The 15,355-nt window shown below is 40.3% G+C and overlaps 1 protein-coding gene across 7 annotated transcripts in view; it reads left to right on the top strand.

The window, feature by feature from the left end:
• Positions 1–15,355, top strand: part of KIAA1217 (KIAA1217 ortholog) — a 1,319,791-nt gene that overhangs the window by 488,204 nt on the left and 816,232 nt on the right. For 6 of the 7 annotated variants that reach the window (XM_069211370.1, XM_069211371.1, XM_069211380.1 and 3 more), the window contains one exon: positions 1,027–1,307. In XM_069211370.1, coding sequence (XP_069067471.1) covers positions 1,027–1,307 — 281 coding nt within the window. Of the gene's footprint in view, positions 1–1,026; positions 1,308–15,355 lie in introns of those variants that run through there. The other variant, XM_069211376.1, reaches the window with a different exon arrangement.

Raw genomic sequence — 15,355 nt, 5'->3', positions numbered from 1 at the left:
ATCTGTCCAGCTGCCCAGACTCAGCTGGACCTGCCTGTGCCCTGCTGTTGGCCTATGCTGGAATGAGGCCTGATCTCCAAAAGGCGCCCCCCCCCCGAAGTTCTGGTTTCTTGGCTGGCATCAGAGTGTACTCCTTATGGCCCAACTGTTGGCTCCCTCAGAACTGATGCAGCAAGACACAACTTGACGCAGCATGATGCAGGACCTGGCATCGCAGCTCCTCAAAAGACCCTGATCAGTGGCCTCATAGGAACTGACTTAGTGGGATGCAGTGCGACTCAGGACCTCACATCACAGCCCTCTCAGCTCCTCATTGTAACCAACACAGCATGATGCAGCACTCTGAATCAAGGGCATAAGGGACTATTCTCAGTGGGACTACCTGGTCCCTGTTACCGGCCCATGCTCAATCATGGTTGGCCTGAACTTGTGACTTTGTTCCTGTCCAGCACAACCAGATAACCACAGTTGATGCTTTGTGCTTTTTGGCAGCACTATACTTACCTTAAAAAAATGAAATTGAGTACCTCCAGTTCTATTGATTTGGTTTTGCCATTTTTGGTGTTAAATAATTGATTAAATTCCACTCTATTTTTGTAAATTTGTGGGGGATTTTTCCTGTGTTGTGTACTCACATTATTACTGTTTGTGTGCTGCATAAATACTTTACACATTTCCTCTTAGTTAAACTTGACTGCTATTGTGCCAAGCTACTAGATGGTTAAGAACAGGTTAATTTAGTCACTGTGGTTCACCATGACAAAGATAGTGTGGCTGATCCTTGAGAAGGGCTCATACTCCCCTCAATATACAACCCAATATCTCATAACTACAAATGAAGGTTACCAGGGCACTAGCACAACCTTCAGCAGGGGCGCCCTACAATTGTGTATACAATACATATTGGAAGCAATATTTTGATTCTTTCTAGAACTTATTTTTCAATTAACATTTTAAGCTGTTTACTGCAGACAAGGATTTTATAATCGTTGGCAGATTCTTATTGTTCTTTGTATTGTTTTGCAGCTCTGGGAACGGGGGATTCACCTGTGATTTTGCTGGACGATGGTGATGGCCACAGCAGCAAAGAACACGTTGCCAAAAGAAGCAGTCATGTTCCCCCAAAGTCTTCTCGTGGAATTCCTCGAAGACATACAGTAGGAGGGCCACGTACGTCTCAGGAAATTCTGGGAATGCAGTCATCTGACATGGACAGGAAGAGAGAAGCATTTCTGGAGCATCTGAAGCAGAAGTATCCTCACCATGCAACTGCAATAATGGGTCACCAAGAGCGACTTAGAGATCAGGTAGGGAATGTGTATGGCCCTTAGCGGCTCTGCTTGAAACACGTTTGTAGGTCTATCTGTATTTTCACAAGTAGGTCACATGCCAATTGTTCATGGTCAGTGCAACGAAAAGAGAGTCAACATTGAAACTTCTATCCTCCAGACTTAGTGGAGTTGCTTTGATGTTCTGAAAAGGTTCGAGGTCTGACTCGCTGCATGGCCATCCTGTGCTGCATATATTAGCAGGGGATCTGCAGAAGAGGCTGTGATTTATCATTAAAGGCTGGCTGCAGAGGAATAATAGGAAATCTATGTGGATTTAATGTAAGGGTTTGTATTAGGAAACTAAATCCCTTTCTGCCAACTTGTTCACAAAGGTATTGTCTGAAAATATAGAGTGCAAAAATGTATTTTGCCAAAACAGCTCAAATCTCCTCATTACAGAAATATTTCCCCACAAAAATTCTATCTGAATGTAATACCTAAATCCAGCCAAGCTACATTCCACACATTTTAGCACTAGGATAATTTGCTGTTCTAATTCCAGTCCCAGCACACTTTCCAGCAAGTGCCTATTCGATAGGTAGAAATGTTTCTAGCATGATATTTATTTGAGATAGCAAATGTGTTACTTTATGTTTTAGAGTCTATGTTTATTCAAGAGATAGTTTTGCATTTAACGTCTATGTTTTCACATGCTACTATTCATTAAATATGCACAGGCCGATGCTCTGAGAGTGATTACTGTGTTATGATTGTGAATCAGTCTTCCTGACAACTTTGTAAATACCTGCTAAAACGAAATCTGAGACTTCCTAGTATCCTTTACAAGCCGCATTCATTCTGCCCTGTTGTTTAAAGTACCCACCTATTTCTTAGGTAGCATCATTTCTTAGGGCACTGGAATTCAAGCTGTGGGAAGGTAGCTGTTGATGTAATGAAGGGCTTAATGGCTACTTCTTTTAAATTAGCCAACTGGTGGAGCATTTTACCTGTACTGTAACATGACTTAAATGGCTCACATTCTTCTTTGTTTGCATTCAGAGGCCCATTGTGATGGTGTGTTGCAGTATCTAGCACAAATGTCTGCATTGCGAAATTGCTGAGGTTAAATTTGCACATGCCAACATTTTAGAAGGAGAAAGTGGGAGATTCTAAAAAAAATATTGGACAAATGTATTTCTCCCATTGACTTCTAATGAAGGAGAGTCAATTTCAGACAGGATCCAGCCAAAATAAAGCCATATTTTGCTTCAAAAAACGGGAGTCCTCTGCCTGAATCAGGTCTATTGGCATGTATAATTACATTAGTATTGTATCATAAATGTTATGGTTCAGTGTTGTTGTTTTTTAGTTTAATTGCCAGTCATGTAAATGCCAGCCAATGTATGTGGCACTTTTGATGTGAAATAAGGGTCTTAAACTTCAGCCTACCAAATCCAAATTCCAAGCTATCTTTTAAAGTGGAATAGAAATATCAGAGCAGAATGTTGGTACCACCTGTGATAGTTGTAACAACTTTATAAACACCTGTGACACCTTCTGCTAGATTAATGTAATTAATTGTGAAAAAAAATTGGGGGGGGGGCAATTATTATTTTTCCCATAGGGGGTGCAGCCTTAAAAAGCTTGAAGACCAATTCCCTAGAATAATCTCATGTAGTTTGCAGCATCTCTAATTCCTCTTGGGTTCCGGAGTAGCATGCTACTCACCGAACAGCCTTCAACACCTTGTCAGGGGTAAGAAGCGCTATATAAATACAATTACAATTACAATCTAGATGGGCTCTACAAAGAGGAGTCATTCTGAACTTTTGGAGTCCGTTGTTTGTGTCTCGCTCCTTTATTTTGGCGCGCACCTCGTGCCGCTCCATTTCATACAGGAGAATCAGGCTTCGAGGTCAGGATAGAATGAGACGAGACTGATTGATGTGTCTCACTGGCGCTGCGCTTAATGTAACGGAGGCGGTGACCTTTTCGCACAAGTGGGGCGGAAGAGGCGGCGGGTGGAACTGCACAGCGTTAAATTGCTTCCCTTTGGTTTAATTACTCCAGCGACTTCTGTGTGGACATCCAAAGAAGAAAAACAAATGTTTCACATCAGAAAGAGAACATGTTGATATTTAAGACGCCTGCTTTGTTTATGGAGCAGCTGGGCAAGATTAGCATATTTATTGACAGTGTCGAACGCTCTACGTTCTGTTTATCTCTGTGAGGCATGGGACTCGGGAGGGTCTGACTTTCACTGCAGGGATAGAGCTGTTTTTCGTTGTCTGGAACGCCTCCTTTTGGTATTTTGCTTCCATCATCTCCTTTTTATGCCCTAAACCTGCGCAAGCCTGCTGCTTTGAGACCATAAGTGCTGCTCGCCAGATGCACGTATGCGGTTTCCTTGGTACAAGACACAGAGCTTGTCCAACTGCAGAGGTAAGTTTTTGCCCTCTTTACTGCTTTCAGGTCGAGGGCTAGGTGATCAATATACATCCTAGTAACTATTACCCATTGCTTAATTTGAGCCGGTGGTTGCCAGTGGGGGCCACCGCCACTTTTTTGGGGGACAAGCACCTATTTTGCTTCATTAGATATTTACAGAAACAGAGGGAAAACACACAAATCGGAAAGAAAAAGGAAAAGACGGAAAAACGTCATAAAGGGACTTAAGGTGGGAAAGTAGGGACAAGAAACAATGAGTTAAAGGGTTAGGGAGTGTCCAGTAATGTATGAAACACCAGCCCCTGCATGATACTCTCAGTTTCTCGGGGTGACCTTGCAATAGCCCAGCATTCGTGCAACCCAGAGGCACTGATGGACAGGGCATTCGTATTTCCATGTGTTGAAATATCTATACATTACTCAGACATCACCTGCAATTGACCCTTGGTGGTCTTATTTACACTGATGCTAGTATATTGGAGTGGTCTCTGCTTCACACACAACCTAGCAAAGCAGACATGGTTTTCCAAACTGTGCGTGAATACAGATGACGCTCCCATGCATTTTCTTGTGTTCTTAGTCCAGCGCTTTCATATCTAATTTTCTTCTGGAAGGAATTTTTCCAAACTTTGTAGATCTGTCAAAGCCTAATGAGACCTATCCCAGTGGAAGCGGGTATAGTCTTGTTATGACCATAAACTAAGGCCTTTACGAGTTAGGATGCACATTAGTGCAACTTTTGTAATGAGGCTGCTGTCCACTAATTAATAGGTGATTATGTTGGATAAGTGACCATTGCTTAATTTGAGCAAGTGGTTGCAGATGGGGCCCACTCTCACTTATTTTTGGAGAACCCACACTTATTCTTCCTCATCAGACTTTTGCCCAGAGCAAGAGAGAGAGAAACACTAAAGGGTTAAAGAAGGAGGAAGAGAAAGGCAGGCAACCAGTGAGAAAGAAATAAAGGAAGCATGAAAAAGAACCCGAAGGAGTGTGATAAATGGGCTTGGAGTGTCTGATGGTGGATGAAAGAGGCATAAGGTGGGATAAAGAATATGCAGCCTTGATATTCAAAATACTAAATATTTGCTAGGGCTGACCGTGGGCTTCTGATTCAGTCTTTGGGTACCACATTAATTCTTGTACCAATCAAACACGTACATGACGTGGTATAGCCAAAAGGCAAAATCACTTTTTTTAATGTTTTGGGCATATCGCATTTCTGTGTGTCAAACTCTCTGTGTTTTGATAAAAGTGGTGCACGATTCCAGAACTATTTTCGGGGGAAACAAAGACAACCTATTGTCATTGAGTAACCTTTGGTGAAAAGTAAAAACAACATGCACCATAAATATTTAGCTGTGTTTTGAAAATGTTAGTAGTTTTTTCAGAAATGTGTGCATTTTTGTGTTTTTGAGAAGCCTTCCTACCCAGTGGGTTCTTCCAAAGAATATGTGGAGAGCTTTCAAAAGAGAGCTTGACTTTTAGCCTAGGTTCTATTGGTTTTTGCTTTATTTAGTATATTCACCCATGAAGTTCCTTAAATCTCCAGCTCAAAATAAACGTCTAAAAATGTCAAAGAAATCAAAAATAGACTAATAGCAAATGTGTGTGACAACTTTACCTGGGAAATAAGTAAATGCTTCCCAGTATTTCCATCACCTACATGGCATTACCACTGAAACTTGTAGCTAATTCCCCATTTCAAGGCTTTTCCAAAATTCTTAATTTAGAACTGCGCTACTTCCTAACTTTGTGTGCTGAAGCAGTGCTGCATATTTGTCAATCTAGGTTTTCCCAATGCAAGAAAACTACCAAAGTACTAAGGGGGTCATTCCAACCCTGGCGGTCATCGACCGCCAGGGTGGATGACCACGGAAGCAACGCCAACAGGTGGTGCTTCCCTGCCCATTCTGACCGCGGCGGTAAAGCCGCGGTCAGAAAAGGGGATCCAGCGGTTTCCCGCCGGGTTTCCCCTGTCTGGGCTGAATCTCCATGGCGGCGCTGCAAGCAGCGCCGCCATGGAGATTCCGACCCCCTTCCCGCCACCCTGTTTCTGGCGGTTTTTACTGCCAGGAACAGGATGGTGGGAACGGGTGTCGTGGGGCCCCTGGGGGCCCCTGCACTGCCCATGCCACTGGCATGGGCAGTGCAGGGGCCCCCTAACAGGGCCCCAGCATGATTTTCACTGTCTGCTTAGCAGACATTAAAAATCGTGACAGGTGCAACTGCACCCGTCGCACCCCTGCAACACCGCCGGCTGCATTCGGAGCCGGCCTCTGTGTTGCAGGGCCTTTCCCGCTGGGTGCTCCTTTGGCGGGCGCCCGCCGGCCCAGCGGGAAAGCCAGAATGGCCGCCACGGTCTTTTGACCGCGGAGCGGCCAAATGGCGGTGACCACATGGCGGGAGGCGGTCAGAATGACCACCTAAGTCTCTTTGTCTTTGTGGCCCCTGCATTTCCCATGCCACAGGCATGGGAAGTGCTGTGGCCATGAGCACTGGGTTTCCACCAGCCTTTTCATAGTGGCGTCCCCGCCATGGAAAGTTTGGCAGAAACAGGAGCTGTGATCAGCACAGCAGCACTGAGTTCAGCACCGCCATAGCTAACTACAAGTCCGACCACGGTCAGTCCATTGGTGGTTTGACTGCCAGGGTTGTAATGTGGCGGTCGGACCACCTGGAGTGCGGCTATCCGACTGCCACTGCAAGTCTGGCTGTCCTTGGACCACCAGACTTGTAATGCGGGCCTTAGTTTGCAGCTCAAATTGATCAAAGGTTACACAAATTTAGCGACTCAGATGTCTGCGCACCGGAAGGCTTTTCCCAAAAATTGACTGGTCATCTTTTAGTTGCTAACTGCTGTATTTGGGTGTTAAATTGATACTAATTAAAGTGAACTATTTTCTCAGATACTGTTACCAGGTGTACAAATGACAAAAAGATGAAGTAATATTATCACAAAACATGCCACATTATGCCACATAATTTGCCTTTTCTTGCTGCATAAATAAGTCAACCCTGCAGCATAATTTGGTCCTCCTCTGCCCCATAATTCTAGTGGCCCCGGGCATGAGTAAAATAGACAATTCCTTTGTGCTTGTTGGGTGATAAAGACATGCTTCACTATTGGAAATCCTGTGTTCTGATTTTACATTTAAATCTCTAAATATCCTCTGTGAAAGCTGTGTTCTGAATATATATTTTGTATTCAGAAAAAGGAACATGGTGACTATGATATTGGATACTTGTGGAAGATCTTCCTGCATTATTTCCTATTTTAAAGTGTGTTAGTTGGATCAGAACTCTGTTGCTTACTAGCACCACAATGCAGGGATATTTTATATATATATAATAATATATATATATATATATATATATATATACTTCTTTATTAGTGGGTGTCATTTAGTGCGTGGATTATACATTGATGGAGGTCTAGATCACTTTAAAAGATTCACGTTTTTCATTTGTGCCACATATTTTGGAGTTTCTTCTAGTTCTTATTATGATCATAATGGCTTATCATTACAATATTTATTTTTATGATTTTCACTAGAATTATTAACTACATAAAAAAGCATAACAATAATATGCATGTTCTTACTATTGTGATTATAATTACCACTTTTAATAATAAGCATATTAATAATAATTTTATCATTATTATTCTTATTTATGTCGTGGTTGTTGGTAACATTATTTGCTGTGGTAATAGAACAGTAGCGTCTGTGGCAGTATTCATTATTTTATTTACAGCTGCTTTGTTTTTTATTAGTATAATTTTTCTCTCTGACTTTGTTATTGAAAATACGAAATATGAAGTGTTTTGAAAGTTAAAAGTTAAGTTATTGCAATGAGAACTATGTTTATCGTAAATTTGAAATTCTGAAACTTTCATATATATTCCACACCATAATTACAGCTTTGGGGTTACTCTTCAAATTACCCCAGCTTTATTTATTAATTAATTGATCTGTTAATTGTCAGTGTTTTGTACAGTACGAGCACGTTGAGGTGCTGGTGGAGCCCTGAAAGGGGCAAAGGTGTAGATAAAGGCAGAATGCCAACAACAGGATAGCAAGTAAGGAAGGAATGAAAGTAGAGATGGGCAGAGAAGGAGCAGGTGACATTGGGGGGTGGGATGATTTGAAGAAAGAAGGGAGAGAGTTAGAGACAGAATGGTAGAGTAGGGAGCAGTGCTTAATTTGTGCTGGTTGTTTCCGGTGCTGAGCACCGGCAATTATTTCTGAGGGCCGGGGCTTATTCTTCTGCCTCGAGTATTTGCTGCAAGCAAAAGACACATATGGGAACGACGGAGGAAGAGAAAAACGAAAAAGCGTCACAAAGGGAGAAAGCAGAAAGCTGCAAAAGGGAGCTGAAGGGGCAGGGAGTGGTTTCATATGGATTAAAGAGGCCCGAGATGCCTTCAGGATTACGCTGCCTCAGTATTTGGTGCTCGCACATTTAAATACAGCAGCTGTGTGTGTTAAGAGGAGGGCTTTGGGCACCGGCACGTTTTTATTTACAAATTCAGCACTGGTAGGGAGAGCACAGGGCTATGCCAGGGTGGTGTGAGTAGGATGCGTGGAGAACAGCATAGCAGCTGTGCTACGGTGATAGCTGGAAGCATTGTTCACGTCTTGCTTTGTTCAGATGATGTTGCTATCTTGACTGAACTCCAGACGTGAGCACTCTCTGAAAATTAACTGGGGCACTATGCTAATTTATCAGCTCTCATTTCACGTGGTTAAATCTTCAAGCTTTCACTCCTTCTCTGGATCTGTATTTGGAATTGCATTAAAAAAATATAAAACAATTGGGAATCTTAAATCACGTACTTTCTGTGTAAAAGTTAAAAGAAATATAGCGCCCGCCACTTGCACAGCCACCCCGGGAGTCCTAATAAAGAAAGATGAAGCTTTAAGCCTTCAGTGGTTATGCTAAATCAAAGAGCTGCTCCTTTCTTTAAAACTATACCATTTATCGTCACACATGCAGCAGTAGCGTCCTCAAAAAACACTCGAGCCTGACTCGAGTTCAAAGTGCATAGCAATATTGGTAAACGTGCACTCGTCCTTGAACACATAGAAGACCAGGTACTTAGGCTGAGGGACAGTTATTTGGATCTGACCAACACTGAGCCTGATATCTCTGAAATGTAGAAGGGAATTTACCATTTGGTGGCATTAACATGCACTGGAAGATTATACATGCTCAAGTGACAGGGGATCAGTGTGCGTGTGTGTTTTGTGTTTGTATCTGTCTGTCTGTCTTCGTGGTCATTAATACATTTCCTGTTTATGTTTTCTGTGTTGCCGTGTTGATCCCTGACAAAAATAGTTATTCTAAAACTCTTTTTGAGCAAGGACCATCTGAGATGCAATTCTCACTGGCCCAATTTATCTATAAGGCTACGACTAGTAGGCCAGTTCTGTGTAAAGGTTGACTCAGACGGCCCAGTTCACAAAGCTTTTTATTTAGGTGGTTGGGTTTCCCTTCTGACTTAGGTATAATTTACACAATAAATATAAGGCGGTGTAGTTACCATTGTTGCAGAAGGAGAAGTGGCAGCAGGGCCAGGAATCCTGAGGGGCCCCATTGAACCCTGTATTTACTACTCTAACAGCAGTCAAAGGGGTCATTTTCCCTGCTTACACCAGGGTCACTGGTATCCTTTTTTCACTACTGGATATACTCTTATTGAGGTACGCTACAAAGATATTTAGGGCCTCATTATGACATTGGCGGTGTTGTGAATGTGTGTGTGCTACAATGTACGTTAGTGTGTGTTGCGGGGTGTGGGTATGTATGTGTGCGTGTGTGGGTCGATGTGGGTATGCGTGTGTGTATGAGTGTGTATTTGTGCGGGCGTGGGTGTGTGGATGTCGGGGGGGTCGGGAGATGGAGGGGGAGGACTCTGAGGAGGGGGAGGGGGAGGGTGGTGGGGCAGAACTCTATCAGTGCCAGGGAAGGAATTCTCTGGCACTGATAGTTCCTACCACCATTGTTTTCGGGCAGTAGATTTGTCACGAAAACCATGGCGGTAGGCGGGGTCATAATCCCGAGGGTGGGATTGTGACGGCTGCCTGAATGGAGCCGAAGTCTCCAGCCCAGAGGCTGTCACCACCCTGGCGGACGGAGCGGTACATTGGCGGTTTGGCTTGAGCCAAACCGCCAATGTCATAATTTGGGAAACGTTTCCACCAGCCTGTTGGCAGTACCTTTCCCCAAATTACCGCCATCCGCCAGGGTCGTAATGAGCCCCCTAGTCTTAAATATTGCCTACAAAATTATTGAGGCTAGAATGTTGACTACAAGAATATTGTGATAGTAATTATATATAGATAAGAATGCATTTACTATTCTCAGATTTGCATCTTTGACAATTTATACATCCTCAAGGTATGTAGATGTGGACTTAATGTAAGTAAATCTATACCAACCTAGATATTCACTGACGTTCACAGTATTTTGGTAGCTAATACTCTGGCTATAATATTTTAGTAGCACTGTATTTTTGTGCTTGATATTTTGACATAGCAGTGCTCAGTGAAGCAAAAAGACTTTGTGAGTCTGGTCTAGAATGTTGAATTGTTTCTTGAGGAAAGTAATTATGTCTGGTATCATATTAATAAAATCAGTAAGCCTCAGGAGCAAACTGAGGCACAGTTTCAGTGGCTGAGAAATCTATAACTGCTCCGAATATATTGAGTGACGCAAAGAAAAAAGGTATTTTAGATTCAGACATTACTATAATTCAACAATATGGTCCCGCTGTTAGATGTCTTTTGTTCATTAAAGACTTAGTTAATGCAGAGGGTAATCATTTATTAAATGAATTCAGCTTGCTGTACTTTCCAGTGTACATACCACTGGAACATGATGAAAGTGTTGGCATTGTGGGGGTGCTACGAAATTTGCTGTCATTGTTCCTATAGAATAGAGATAAGTTCTAGTATTCATCTTGACTGTATACCATATGAGATTTTATTTTTGGAGTAGATTTACCGAACGCATTGTTACTTAATCTAATGTCTTTATGATGATTTAACCTTTGAAGAAACTTTTAATGTAATCAAAATACCTCAAAATGAATAAGTGAATGAAATCTACACTCAAGCCTCATTGTAATATTTTTCTTCCCTAAACTCTCTAACTGTTGAAACAGTAAATACTGACTCCTGCCTTGATAAAGATCTACGAGTCAAAGCCAGTTGATAGTTGTATATTCCCAGCAATCCCTCAGCAAAACAGCTGATGTCCTTTTTAGAGAACAGGACTAAAATTATTCCATCTTCATATATTAACGTTTGTAAAAAGTGCTCAATTAAAGTTTATTGTGGTGACGTATACCTGACAACAAAAATACACTTGCATCCTCCAACAATGCTTTTATGCGTTGCTGTGCTCATCTCAAAGCAATCATTGATTCAATAACGTTTTTGATGCTGTGGAATAAGATGCTGTCTCTTGGCCTTCCATTGGGTTGCATCCTCATTTCGTGCTATTACATCGAAATACTTGAATCCATATTCTTGTGTGCCTTTGGATGCAACTTACTTTATGCAAGAAGCCACTTGCTCTAAAAAATGTAATTTCCAACAGGAAGATACTAAGCTTTTCAAACGTCTTCTTAAACATTTGTAGACCTTAAAAAAGCACCTTTCTCTGGTGCTTCCGCAGATAGAGGTGGTAGGTATTTATTTTCAGTGGATGCCAATCCTGAGAGCTGAGAACTGTGTTTGTGGTTCAACATGTCTTTTCCTTACATTGTGCACACATTCACAGTCAGCCTGGAGATTAATAAAATTCACATGCAATTAGTCATACCACAGATTCTAGTGTTTTATGAACAGCAAGCTCAGTCCAAATTTCAACAGTACTAACAATTTTTTGAAAAACTAGTTTCAAAATACAAGTGGAGAGCTTTATTCATAGTGGTTTGCAATCGAACTGTTGTGGTAAGGAACAAAGATGTATGTAAATGATTTGAAAACTATTATGATGGCATTTATATAAAGAGCAAATATATATGACAATGATTTGAAAACTATTATGAAGCCCTTCATATGTCCCAAAATACCAATGTTACTCAGACAAGAGAATTTTCAGACAAAGTAAATATTTCCTCCCTAAAAGACAGTAACAAAAGAATCCTGGATAGCAATACAACCATGAAAGTACTTCTGTCTGTAACTTCATTTGTGTTGTGTAAATTGGCAAACTTTCATGGTCAAGCTATTCCACAAAATTCCACAAAAGAAATAAGAGATACAAGTGCTCTCCTGGTTTCATTGAAACAACAAAGTAATTATTGTAAAGCCCTTTCCAAACTTAATGAAATCTTCATATACCTTCTGAATATCTAAACCTGGCAAAAATCTACAGTTGTACTCAAGATGACTAAAATATGGTCCCCAGGTTCAGTCAGTCAAGTTGGCCTTAGTTGAGCTTGACCATTCAGAGTTTACTAAAAAAAGTTCCAAGGGATTCATGCAGTATTAAATTCGCGAGAGGAAAAAGAAGACAGCCATTTTCTTTTTTTGGGCCTAACGGCAGCGAATACTTTAGATAACTTGGCATGGCCTTCTTCAAATCTAACGGTGAAAAGCGTGAACTTTGGTGAACTATTCCATTCTGGTATAGCTGGTCTGTATGAGAGACTCACTGCTAGCTTCAGTGTAAGTCACAGTCAGTGACTGATTGAATATGTTAAAAGTTGGAGTTGTGCTAGTGTGACAAAGATGTTTTCTTACAAAGGGTGACTGTGGTAATTGTTGGACATACCACAGAAAAAAATAGGAAAATGGGTGATGATCAGTGATCTCATTTAAACTCTGCAAGCGCAAGTTTGAATTCTAGCTTTTAAAAGATGCTTGATTCAAATTAGAATATAATTTAATGATTGTCATGATATCATTCCTGTAGGACTTATGATTGTAGTGGTGTTTTGTGTGATGAGCACTTTGTCGAAATAAAACAATTAAAATTGTTTTAAAAAAAAAATTCTAGATGTAGTGTAAATGGTTTACTGTAGAAGGAAACAAGAATTTATAAAAGAGCAAATTTGTCCAATTTCTTGTTTATTATTAGCCTTAGATTTAGAGCTTTTAGCAACAGCAATACAATCTGGTGACTGCATAAAGCGTGCTCAAAGAGAGCACTAAAATACAAGTGCCAATTATTTGCCACTAATATGTTGCTAATACTTTTATCCAGTTTGTTATATATATATACATTATTGAACATTGGAGAAATATGTGGGTAATTTTTTGTTATAAAATTGATTTGGTGCTCTTCAAGTAGTAAACTAAATAAGTTACATCTTGGCGCATTTCCTTATAAGAAACAATGAAAGTGAATCTTGACAAGATAGGGAGAAACATAACCCTAGACTTACAAAGACAGCTACAACTATATATAAGTTTATGTGCCAAATAAATTCTCTGAAAGTGATTGTCAGCTAATATTCCTGCATATTCTTATAAAACCAGCACAGCAGAAACAGTGCAATTTACCTCACTCTGTAAACCATGTCAAAACAGTTTATTTGGGTGCCAAAGTGCAAATATTGTTTCTCATCTAGTGATTTCATGTAAAAAAAAGATGAGTTTGGCTTTCCTTACATAAAATAGTTCCATTTAGTTTTGGGATTCCATCATACTAGACGTTGGTTTACTCTAGTGTCTGAACCCAAACCTGAAAGGGTAGAACTGGAATGGTGGGAAATTGACAGAAAACCATTCTCATTATGCTTGTCAAAAACTGCGAAAATGTTAACAATTTCCAGCTTTGATGACAAAACTTAATTTAAAGTCATGATGATGAAGTTTATTATAAACTATCTTCTACCTCCTGAAGTTCCAATATAAAGCAACAAACTACCATGGTACAAAAGAATATCATTCATTTGGTACTTTGGCTGGGCACAACATACTTATGCAGTTGATTGTCAACAACAACGTCCCATCATTCAAGGTGTTAATGGATGGGCACAGTTTACCTAAAATGAAATTATTTACATTTAAGAATGTTTACCTAAGATCATCAAACTGTACCCCAAACCTGCAAGCATACTGAAAGATATTCTATTAACCCCAAATAGGAAGTCCCAGATTTTCCAGCCTCAACAATTGATGAGCTCCTTGTTAGCAACACTCATCTACTAATTACAACAGATTAGACTGAACGTTTACCTTATTTGTAGAACTGAAAGAAACGAAAGGTCTAGTTTACCTCAGTCAACTGCAAAATCATTGTGTTGAGCTGCCATCTATGTTGGTACTGTAAAGCTTCTTCCAAGGCTTACTGGGCTTCTATATAAATGTGGAGGCTGGGCTTAAAAGAAGATGCAACTGCTGCAGAGGCCAAAATCCTCAATCTGTATTCAGCCTAGTATTTATGGATTTCTGAAAATATCCAATTTTTGGAATTTAAGGGAAATACTTTAAACATAACTATTACATCTGTAGAGAAAACTCAATAAAAAACATTTTTTCTATGATTTCAAGTGCCCGGAAACCCTACCCCGAAATCAAAAACAACAAATGTTGGTATGCAGTAAAAATATTGTGGGAAAAAAGTAGACTGAAAAAATCTTGTGTCAAAAATGTTGCCTACTGAAAACATAGAATAAAAAAGTTGTGGCTACAACAAAATCGAAAAATTTTGTGCCTTTTATTGCAAAGGTAAGTGTACTGAGGACTGGGGCAAGGGGGATTTCTCTTGCCAAAGTAGAGAGGAGCATTTACGGTGAGGTAGGAAAGGGAACTGAGCTCTAGTTAGGAGTTTTTAGGATTCAGGGAAGGGTAGCATTAAGGGTTGATGGGGCTCAGAGATTCGCAGCTTTATGAGGTAGTTAGGAGCTTTTAAAGTTGGGAGGAAGGAAAGCATTAAGGGGTAGTAAGGATGTTTATGGTTCAGGCAAGAGTAGCTTCATGGGGTAGTTTAGGATATTAAGGATTCGGGAGTGGGAAAGGTTAAGTGGTAGTAAGGGGCTATTAAGGTACAGTTAGATAACCTAACTAATGCATGTAATAAAAAAGACTTTTAAAATTCAGCTTTTTTGGATTCGTCCTTGGTAATAATAAAGGACACCACATTATTATTCCAACAATTTCAATACCATTCTAATATAGCTGACATTTTAAAAGCAACCTAGAATATACATGGGTAAATGGTGGACGAAATTTAGTTTTGAGATGTTGGAGCACAAGATGTAATCTCAAATTTAAACTTGGATTTTAGACTGCAAATATGGGTCAAACTGGAAACATTATGTACAGTCTAAGGGACCTGTTTTTTCAGTGGAATTTCGAAATACTTTTTTGGATCTATAAGATTGCTAACGTAATGGTATATTGGTGCTGTGTGATAGTTAAATGTTTTAAACTGATTGCAGACATTCCCTTAATCTCTCCTTAATGTGTGCTGTCCCAAACAATGTGAAGAATAATTATCAAGGTATGTTTATTATAGTTTATTTTCCATCGCTCCACAAAAGTCCTAGTGCTTCACGTATAAAAGAGGGTGGAGCTAGAACAATTTTTCCATTACTCTGAGAACAGCCTTTCCTTTGCAGTGTGAGGGGTGATCAAATACTCCACAAAACACCGCAATCCAGCCACCTCATTAAT

Source organism: Pleurodeles waltl, chromosome 10 (genome assembly GCF_031143425.1).
Source record: "Pleurodeles waltl isolate 20211129_DDA chromosome 10, aPleWal1.hap1.20221129, whole genome shotgun sequence".
NCBI lineage: Eukaryota > Metazoa > Chordata > Amphibia > Caudata > Salamandridae > Pleurodeles > Pleurodeles waltl.
Note: the sequence above shows the minus strand (reverse complement) of the source record. Positions and strands in the feature narration are given on the sequence as shown.